Genomic DNA, 11,019 nt, shown 5'->3' on the forward strand with positions numbered 1-11,019 from the left:
TGAGAATACTTTATATGTAGTGAGTCACTTCTCTCTTTCTGCTCACAAGATTGTCTCCACTATTTTTGTTCTTAACCTTTTTTGAAAAAAAAAAAAATACGTCCAAAGGAAAGATACTGTACATAGTTCCTTCCTGTCTTCATCCCCTTTAGTATTTAATGCCATTAGCTACCTTCCTTCATTAGGAAAATACTTTCTCAAAGCTGTCAAAAACCTGGTGATACTTAGAAGTACATTGGCAATTGTGAAGGATACACTACGCATAACATACCCTCTTGTCTTCCCAAAAGCTTGTAATGCTGCCATGACACATTAACCCTGATGAGCTCCTGAGGATTGATGGGAAACCTGAGAAGTCTTCCTCAATGTGCAGAAAGGCTCTGGGGAACATCAGGAACGCTCTCTTTCTGCCTTTTGTGGTGGGGACATCTCAACTTGTTGATTTTCAGACATTGTCTCTCTTATGCAGGGCACTTAACACAAGCCAGTTGAAGGCCCTGAATATTGAAATGCTGCCTGGATATCGAGATCCCTATTCTTCCAGGCCTCTAACCAGGGGTGAAATCGGCTGCTTTCTTAGCCACTACTCTGTCTGGAAAGAGGTAAATAATGCTTGCTTGCTTGCTTGATTTATTTATTTATGAGAAAGCATGAGCAGGGGAGAGAGAGAGAGAGAGAGAGAGAGATCGAGTCTTAAGCAGGCTCCATGCTTAGCGTGGAGCTCAATGCAGAGCTCAGTCCCACGAACCTGGGATCAGGACCTGAGCTGAAATCAAGAGTCAGATGCTCAACTGACTGAGCCACCCAGGTGCCACAATGATGCTTTATTTAGATATGCATTTTTGTAATGAGGAGGAAGGAGAGTGGGACTTTGTAGGTGAGTTCGGGCCAGATATGAAGTGGACCCGTAACTCTTCTAGAAGTATGCTTGGAGGTTTCTGTTGCCTTCTGCCTCTCTCTGACATAGGCCAGCAACAAACAGGCAAAGGTAGCCTTATTGCCACTGGGATGATGACAGGGGAAGATGCCATTTTTCAGGAGGCTACACTTCTATTGATGCATCCTTATCCTTAGTAGGAATGCCTGGTATTGTACGTATCCAGCATGCCATTGTTTATTAGATGATCTCATATGAGGAGTCACACAGAAATCATATGAAGTGGATCAAGAGGCCTGGACCCATTTTACCCAAGAGAAAATAACTAAATACTTAAAGATATTAAATTAAATATCTTCACAAGAAGTGGCAAAGCCAGGACTTGAAACCATGGCTTAGAGAACAGACATTGATGGAGGGAAGGATTGGTGTGTGGGTCTTGATTAAGGGTCAGTTCCCACAAGAAAAGAGAAAGTCCCTAAAGGAAGGGCCTCTGAATGCCTTCTCTCTTTGAATGACCCAGTCTATGCTATCTCTTTTTTTCTTTAAAATTTAAGTGAAATGTAATAGATATGTATAAAATTATATAGAGCGTAAAATACAGGCCAATGAAATTTCACAAACCGAACAACAATACAGCCATGCTAACTGGTACCCAGATCAAGAAACAGGTTGCCAGCTCCCCAGAAGCACCCTGTCTGTATTTCCTTCAAGGGAACAGTCCCCAGGGATAATCACCATTTGACTTCTAATAGCATAGAATAGTTTTGTCTGCTTTTGTAGTTTTGTTTATATGCATGGAACTACATAGGGTATTGAGGTATATCCTTGCAGTATCCTTTCATTTGTGAGATTCATCTGTAACATTGCGTTTAATTGTATATCATACATTCTCAGTGCTGTAAGTAAACACCCCATTTATGTAACCATTCAGCTATCGGATGGCATTTGCTTAGATTCCAGTTATGAGCTATTACCTACTGTGCTACTATATTCTTGACTTTTTAATATGTATTTACCTAATAAAAAATAGATATTGGACTTCTCATAGGGTATCTTCCCACTGATGGCCTTTACAGGTAATTGACCGCGAGCTGGAAAAGACTCTTGTTATTGAGGATGACGTGCGCTTTGAACATCAGTTTAAGAAGAAGCTGATGAAGCTGATGGATGACATCGACCAGGCTCAGCTGGACTGGGAACTGATGTGAGTGACAAGACAAGCTTATCCTAGAGCACTGAGAGGACACAGTCCTTTCCAGGGGGCAGCGGGCCCCACCTCCCCAGTTGATAGGAGATACAGCACAGCTTTCCACTTTCCTGGTTTTCTCTCCATGAACGTTCCCAGAAACAAGGAGTGGAGAACAGACCCTGGTTTCTGCATCTATACACTCTGCAGGCTGAGAAAGAAACTATGGAAGACAGTTGCGAGACCTGGAGACTGCCTGCAGGTCAGGGGTCTTCAGATTGAGTGCTCACATGGGAGCACAGCAGAAATCCCACCAGTGAGGCAACAGATGCACGGAGACATGTGAAAAGAGAGGACGAGGCATTCATTCAAGGGCAGGAGTCCTGTGTCACACTTGAGAGCAGGTTTCCTCTGTAGCCTCTGACAGTATGGGGGCTGAAGGTCAGCCTAAGAGTGTCTCTCTTGGGAAGGGCAGTGTGCAATGCGGACAGTAAGAGCAGTGAGCTGGGTTTGATGGAGGGTCAGAGGCCGCCATAGGAAAACCAGGCTTACCAGGGTAATGCTGGTTCTGAGTTGACATGTAGTCAATGCTTTGGTAGCTGCCTCTGGGAATTAAGTCTCTCTCTCTCTCTCTCTCTCTCCTCTATTTCCCTGTCTCCCTCTCTCTCCCCCTTCTCTCTCTGTCTCTCCCTCTCCCTTCATTTTCTTTTTAAACCAGATGATACTTTTTACTTCTCTCTAATGAGGCAGAACGTTCCCAAGCATTACGTTGGCTTCCCAGCTGTGTGTCAAAGGCAATTTCATCAAATCAAAGCCTGTTCATTTGGAGTGGCAACAGGCAAGCTGTCCTTACTCCTCCCATCCTCAGAGGGAAACTTAACTATGGACCCAGCTGGAATACTTGTCCTCTCAGAAAACATACCATTCTGAGCCCAAAAGAAACCTAGTGATGGCTGAACTAATCCATGGGGGAATAGACCGAGAAATCAGTACTGGGTAATAAAAAGAGACTGGCTCCCTGTCAGATGTCAGCCATGTGATTAGATTCTGCACTGTCCTTTAGGATCCTTGTTTGTTCCTGTAATCCTCCAGAAGTCCTCACGCCTCAGCCTTTCTGAGTCTATAGCTCTGCAGCCTGTGACTACACCTCATAGGCATGGAGTCTGGAAGCCATTTTATACTCACATGACCTGCGCAAAGGCGACTTTCACTTAAGCCTCAGAATCAGAGGACTCAACCTGGGGAGTCCAAGGCTTATGACGGGCACATGTCCTTGTCCACTTGTAGTTTAGCTGGTATATTTCTTGGGACCAAGTACCAACAGATCCAAGAAAGCAGAGTGGTTGGCTAAGGATATGGATATGGGAAATGATAGGGATACAGAAACAAAAATCTTTTCTAAATTTCACAGACTGATCAAGTCAAAATATTCCATTTATATCAGTTATATACTATTAAAAATGGCAGTGGTTTCAATATTTATACCTATCTCTTTCTAAAATGAATATGTAAGGTACGAACTTTACTGAAACTCAAAACATGAAATCTGATAAGCTGTCCATGGCTGCTATGTGACATTTCTCCAGAAAAGGAAATAGTAAATGGGAAGAGTAAACTAACCCATTGGAATGATCTAGGCAGTGCTGTCCAACAGTAATATAACCTGAGCCACATACATGATTTAAAATTTCCTGGTGATCCCATTCAAATGGTAAAAAGACATTAAGTGAAATTAATAATACATTTTATTTAACCCAACATCTCTAAATATTATTACTTTAATATGTAATCGGTATTTAAACTATTAATGAGATAGTCTACATTGTTCTTTCTAGCATCTTTAATATCCAGGGTGTATTTTATGCTTACAAAACATCTGAATCTAGATGCTAAGTTTTCAACTGCTACAATAAACACCTTCTTGTCCTACTGAAACGATTTTGTTAAAGGGAAAAAACATTTTACACATCTTCAATTTTATTTTAAAATCTCAACTTAAAGTACGTAAAATGAATCAGTTGAGTACAGACTGTCCCTCGGGTCACATCTCAAGTGCTCAGAGGGACTTTCTCTTCCATTTGATGGTACATGAGAGAAAACTGAGGTGGACATAGGCTCCCTCTACAAACCCCCGGATGTTTGGATAAGAGGAATCCTTTACACGATGAAAGAGATGGTTTAAAGGCAAAATAGAGGAAGTCGGCTTTACCTCAAGGCAGGAAGCAGGCACCTCCTGAACTTGCCCCAGCCAAGTGGAAAACAGATTCCAGACAAAAGTCACGGATCACAGATCTGTGAGTAGACGACGGGAAAGTCGGAATGGCTAAGGGTGTATCTTGTGTTGCAGAAGTTGTTTGAAGAGGACAGGACCTGCCTGGATGCTTTTCTCAGAACAAAGTGAGGGCAGAGCTAGGTGTGTGTGAGGAGGAAGCCAGGCAGGCTTTCTTATTCATTCTCCCCGGGAAGGACCCATTCGGGGCCACTCTGGTTCCCAAGTCTTTTACTGTAGACTGTTTCTTTCCCACAGCCTCTTCTGTCCTGTGTTTACCGCTAGCATCTGGAGAGCTGTCCGAAAAATATCGAAGGCTGAAACTCTGGGGACTTGAAAACAAAAAACTCAGGATTCCCACATCTGGCCTTTTTTGTCCATTTCCAACCTCTGTAAACACAGCTGGAAGTCCCAAACCCTCTTTGGGAAGTGATCTGTGAGATCTTGTAGTCTCTCTACAGCTCCAGCCAGGCTGGAACACAGCGCTAGACAAGAGCAGTTGGGATGTTGATAAACGGAGCCAGGAAAACGGCCCCGTTAATGGCAGGTGACAGTCACGGTTGGTGATGGGATGCACTTTGTGGCATGATCCATTTAATATAAGACACAGCTGGTCCAAGCTTTCAAAAGTATCTGTAAACCTGTGCCCCGTTCTTATGGACGTCTAATATTCAAACTGGGATTTTCTCCTCCCTCTACTTCCTTTTAGTTATATTGGTAGAAAGAGGATGCAGGTGAAAGAGCCAGAGAAAGCAGTGCCCAACGTAGGAAATCTGGTCGAAGCTGACTACTCCTATTGGACGCTGGGCTATGTCATCTCTCTGGAAGGAGCCCAGAAGCTCGTCGGAGCTGATCCTTTTGGGAAGATGCTGCCAGTAGATGAGTTCCTGCCGATCATGTACAACAAGCACCCCGTGTGAGTCTCCCTGCACTGCCTGCCCGTCCCTTGGGCGCAGCCCTCTCACATATTCTGCTACTCAGCTTCTCAATAGTGCATGACGTTTTCTCAAGATGTACTGCTTTCCTAAATGATCTTTCTCTAATCATGACCCAGAGGGGCTGACTTGAGTGATTATCCCCATTTACAGATAGGGAAGATGAGGTGGAAACGGTGAGTTTTGCATAGGGGTCCACTGTCATACCCGGTGTGTAGTTTCACTGGAAATAATATGCTCGGTCCTCTCCTTGTTTTTGATCTTCTTATTTCCTTAAACTCATACACCTGAAGGTGAAGGTCATCTTCCTAAGCACCTCAAGGTTGTCAGTTCATTTCTCAGTCTGTCGTATGTACTTGTTGGCCAGGCAGGCATCCTCCTCCTTGCAGAGCTCACGGTCTGGTTGGGAATTCAGACTCACGAACAGTCCTCATGATGTATTGTGAGACCCACAATCATAGGAAATTCAGACCTCATGATATATTGTGAGACCCACAATCATAGAGATGAGTTAGAGGCTCAGGGGGGGTGGAGGTGGCCCCTGAGCAGGGCGTCTGTGGAAGAAGGCAGTGTGATGTTCACGGTTCCCACAGCACAGAAGCTTACTCTGACCTAGTGTTTATCAAAGGGCATGGAGATTGGTGGTTCACCTGTCCAGTCTCCCCAGTAACCTGTGAGCCCATTGAGACAGGGACAGTCTCACATCTCTGTGTCCTTAGAACCTAGTCCAAACTCTACACATAATAGCGGCTCAATCAGTGATTCCTAAATTCATTAATGGAGCAGGAGACCAGGTTCCAGCCTCGGCTCCTTCTCTCAGTTGCTGGGTGATCTCCTTACTAGATGGGCTTCATTTTAGTGGTTGAGAATTTCTGTCCCGTGTCTTGCTCATTCTGTCTCCTGTACTCAGTAAAGATGGAGCCCCTCACCCTCTTTGATGCAACTGACCTTATACCTACATCCTAGCAGGAATATGGAAGTCAACCATCATCCCTGTAATGGAACGAAAACTAACACCTATGGTACATGGACTGATTTAGGACCTAAGCAGATGTCCCCTCATATCTTCACAGGAGCCCTGGAGCAGGGGGGTGGGGGGGTGGGGGGGGCGGTGGCGGGGAGAGAAGGCCAGGTCCTCCACTCCAACATTTGGCACTCACAGGGAGCTGGGCTGCAAAGCCAAGTTGGCATGCCTGCAAACCGACACTGTTTCACTCATCCCACCACTGCCATTCAGATCTCAGCTAATTTATTAATCCAGGAACAGGGCATTTGCCACACAGTGATCACATTTATCTATCACTGTGGTCCAACAGAGCTTAACTCTTAGCTGTTACAGCAAGACCTGAAATCCATCTTTTAAACGAGTTCGTCCAGAGACAACGGAAATACCTTGACTGAAGTTTCTCTTTGTGTGTTTGTCTAGGTCATCTGAAATCGTTTAAAGAAACTTTCATTGTGTTTGTAGACTAAACTTTTCCACAAAAGACACAACTTTAAAAATAATCAAAGGCATCCATGACACTTTCAGAGATAAGCAGCAAGGCCCCTATGCTCTTTCCCCCAGTTCTCTAAGTGTCCTACCCCCTCACACACCCCTACTCCTGTTGTTTGCAGAGCTGAGTACAAGGAGTACTATGAATCCAGGGACTTGAAAGCCTTCTCGGCAGAACCCTTGCTCATCTACCCCACACACTACACGGGCCAGCCGGGCTACCTGAGTGACACGGAGACCTCGACCATCTGGGACAATGAGACAGTGGCCACGGACTGGGACAGGACACATTCCTGGAAGTCCCGGAAGCAAGGCCACATCCACCGCAATGCCAAGAACACAGAGGCCCTGCCATCGCCAACCTCCTTGGATGCCGTGCCTTCGAGGGACGAGCTCTGAGGGCTCCACGGGGGATTCACCATCCTTGGTTTTTCTAATGGGCTATTCGTTTGCTCCAGTTTCTTTTAGTGGCCACAGTCATCTAACCAAAGTGGTCTGATGTAATTGAGCAAAGTTAATATATTCTTGACAGGGGAGGATAATAGGGAAACTTAACCCAAATTTCCTAGGATGGCTAGAAGATAGGCTTTATGGCAACCATCGAGATGAACTTCAATGTAGACACCGAGCCCTTCAGCTTATTATCCAGATGATACTGCTTCCTACATTAAGGATCAACAGTATGGCCCAGAGACTCATCCAAGAGAAAGGTAATCACATCAGTAAGCGGGTGGGCAAGGTAGCCAAGCCACCTGACCACATCTGTTGGTCTTGTGGGCCCATTTTATATCACAGGTATGACCTTGAGAACTTGTGTATGTAATTGGGGAGGGGGATCAAATAATTTAAAATCAAAGTTATTGGGCTTTGGTTTAAAGGAATTCTGTCATAAGCCAAAGTTAGCTGTTCATCTCATTACCCAGTAGGGATGGGTGGGTATTTGGGTCTGTCTGAACTTGGCCTTGACTATCATGGCAGTTGAAGCTCTCATACAGAGATTTTGCCATGTGGGTATAGTTTATTAGATATTTGAAAGTTTGTGTAGATATTTGAGAAAACAAGAACTCAGACTTTGGCCTTTTCTATTGTGGTCACTTGAGTTAGGACGCTCTATTTATGAAGATAAATTTAATATATAAGGGGTTAGGGCTGGTGTCTAACTTCTGTCCCCAGGGTCCCTGTGCTGCCACGGCACGTCACACTCTCCCCTCCGCCCCCGAGCCTGGGAATGAATTGTGAGTGTAAGTTTTATGAGTCACTGTTAAGAGGCAGAACACATTTTCAGGCCAGCAACTGTCCTTGCCTGAGTTTTTCATTCTATTTTGAGTTATTTATTCTACAAAATGTGGGGGAAATGTGTGTAGGATAAGGCAGAGAAACAGATTTTTCAAGCTCTCAGAGCACCCTAGGGAGCAGTGAGTGTGCGATCTGGTTCTCCTGCATTTCCCAGCCTGGCGTTTTCAAGGGAGGCCTGTTGAGTGGGAGAGTCTCATCACCCGGAAACAAATGCTTCTCCGTTTCAGATGACAGACTTGGTCAGAAACAGTGGACTGAGCAACTGATTTAGGCCAACCATGAGGGAGGCTCTCGTAGTCAGCATCCTGGGCAGATGACCTCTCTGCTCTCTTCACAGACTGATTTTCTCTAAAGTGCAGTGTTGGGCTACATCTTCCCTGCCAACTCCACAATCTGTGTTCCTCAGATTCTCATGATGGTTCGCCTCAGGTTTGCATTTTTCCCCCTCAAGCAGTGAAACTTTGCCTCCAGAAATACCCTCCCCACACCCCCCTTCCTGAGCTTCATGCTTTGGAGCAGAGCCCATGGGCAGGGCTGCTGCGTGAACCAAGCCTAGTGCTTCCTGGAGAGGGCCCCCAGGTTGCAGGACGAGGTAGCTTGTCTGCCAAAGAACACCAGCCTCAGCCTTTCTTCTTGACTTACTGCCCGTATTCTTCCACACTGATAGTAAGCAAGGAGGCTGAGGAAGGGGATCTCAGCCGACTTCTATCTTTACTGCTTTGACATACCTGTCAGAGCCTGACTCTCTCTTTTTTTTTTTTCATAGAAAAACAGAAAGAGCATCTGGGGAGCTAGTGAAAAACCCTTAGGTGATCCCTAAGGTTCCCTTGGGTATTTTGCATTTTGTTTGCATATTTGAGTGTGTGCAAGTGTGCCTGGCTTTCATGATATATATTTTTTAATAGGGTGGGAGGGATATTGGGAGTGGAGAAAGATTGAGTTGACTTTTGTGTGGTTTTGTTTTAATAGAGAACATTTTTTTTTCCCTTTTACTGTCAGCTGGTCTGATGGGTTTATGGATTCTCATTCTTAAAAGACATTGGTCTTAAGTTCTAGAATTTTAGATTAGGACTGTTCTACTGTGAATAAAGTTCTGGCTCTGTTAGCCCAGACATTGCTTCTGCCTGCTCAGGTCTGGGATCCCAAGCAGCGCTCTTTTGTTGTGAACATTGTGATCTGCAACCCTGCCCCCGCCATTTGTTTTTAAAAAGTCACCTCTTCAGCAATTCAGGGGCTCCTTGACCTCATTATTCCTGCCTCCACCCTAGTTTTACGTCAAGATATTTGACCTTTGCAGTCACAGACCTTTGCCTCCGGCCATGGCACCTGTTCTTTGTCTCTATAAGTTAAACTCTGTCTGGATTCCCCCATGTGGATGTCCCCCTGGACCTTGGAAGCCTAGGCGGGATCTCCTGGATAGACGACCCTGACTCCAGCAGTGCTGGTGCTGCTGAGTGTGGACTGAGCACCTACAATTTGCAGAGGACACATGGTGTGGGCCTTGCTTTGGGTTCCCTGGGGCCTGTTGCAGGAACTCTGGAAGAGAAGAAAGAGCCGGCATCCCAGCATCCTACACTGTCTATCATGCTGTGTCGTTTCAAGGAGGGGAGATGATAAACTACTTGCCTTCTAGAGCTCTTTGTGAAAAATTAAAAAAAAAATAGCTCAACACTATGATTGTTCACTCATTCCACCAACACTGACCAATGGCCAACGCTGCTGGAACTTCCAGGTCTGCCTTGGACCAAGGATGTTGGAGGCCAGAGATAGCCAGTGCTGCTGCTCGCCCCCATGACAAACGTGGTCACTGACCTTCCTGTCCAGTGGGAGTTGTTTTAGACTCCTGGGTAGAGGTGGGTAAGCAGAAAATTTTTCTAGGCTCCAGAAAGACAGGCGTCCCCAGTGGGAGAGTGGTAAGGGAGGGTCCATCTTATATTTTTGTTCTATAGGTCAGTCTAAGCATTCATTGAAGATACTGGCTGGTTTAAGGCCAAAGAACTTTATCCCAGGGCAAGAAAGAAGAAAGAAAGAAAGAAAGAAAGAAAGAAAGAAAGAAAGAAAGGGAAAGGAAAGGAAGAAAAGAAAGAAAGAGAAAGAGAATCCATGCTGGTATCTCTGACCCCTTGAATTTCAGATCAAGCTTCCCCCAAACCAGGTATGAGCACTGCCTTGTTTCAGGCCCTGTGCTGGGAATCTCAGAGGACGAGGAAGGATCCCTACTGCTGGGAGGTCCGCAGTCCAGTGGAGCAGCCAGGGAAGCAGGAAGGCTTTATTTCAGTGACAGGAAAGAAATGGGCTGTAAGACCTCAGCCCAGTTCTGCCAAGGAAGGCTGTTGGGGCAGTTTTGCTGGGAAGATGGCTGGGGAGGTGACAGTCGTGTTGGCTTTGGGGGCCTGAATGGGCATTTGTACAGGGAGGAAGGTTGGGTGTGGTACATGGTTTCTAGGCACTGGTTTCAAAGCTTTCTAGGCTCTGGGAAGGTGTGCAGCTGGGAAGAAGTCTGCTGGGGAGTGATGGGGGATGGGGATGTATTGGGGTTGGTGATGGGAGACGAGATTGAGACCTGATCACGATGGCAAGGTAAATCAGCTGCCCTCCCTCCCCAGTTATCATATGTCATGAATGCAGAGGCCATTGTTTCTGGGGGAATTCTAGGTGTGGTTACTGACAGCAATGCAAAAGTTTGCAGTAAAACGTTGGTGTCTAAAGAGAAGTTCCCATTCGGTTACAAACTTGTGGGTCTTTTCCCTTTTGGTGAAATAAAGTGTAAAGTAAATGTGAGTCTTCCCAAGAGACGTCTACAATGTGCTTTTGAGACGTTCTCTCCAAGTAAACAGAGTGGGAGAGAGATAATCCAGAAGTTACATCCATTGGTGACAAGAAATCCATTCACTGAGGAGTTAAATAACGACAAAGTGAGAATTAAAATGAGGCTGGTCATTCGATAAGAAGGTACCA

The 11,019-nt window shown here is 45.4% G+C and overlaps 1 protein-coding gene across 1 annotated transcript in view; it reads left to right on the forward strand.

Annotated features, from left to right (window-relative positions):
* COLGALT2 (collagen beta(1-O)galactosyltransferase 2) overlaps positions 1-9,825 on the forward strand; it is a 112,452-nt gene extending 102,627 nt beyond the window's left edge. The window contains exons 9-12 of the mRNA XM_042976636.1: positions 470-602; positions 1,957-2,084; positions 5,045-5,251; positions 6,888-9,825. Of these exons, the coding sequence (XP_042832570.1) occupies positions 470-602; positions 1,957-2,084; positions 5,045-5,251; positions 6,888-7,164 (745 nt within the window). The 3' untranslated portion in view covers positions 7,165-9,825. The remainder of the gene's footprint in view (positions 1-469; positions 603-1,956; positions 2,085-5,044; positions 5,252-6,887) is intronic.
* The last annotated feature ends 1,194 nt before the right edge of the window (positions 9,826-11,019 follow it).

This window comes from Panthera tigris, chromosome F3 (assembly GCF_018350195.1).
Source record: "Panthera tigris isolate Pti1 chromosome F3, P.tigris_Pti1_mat1.1, whole genome shotgun sequence".
NCBI lineage: Eukaryota > Metazoa > Chordata > Mammalia > Carnivora > Felidae > Panthera > Panthera tigris.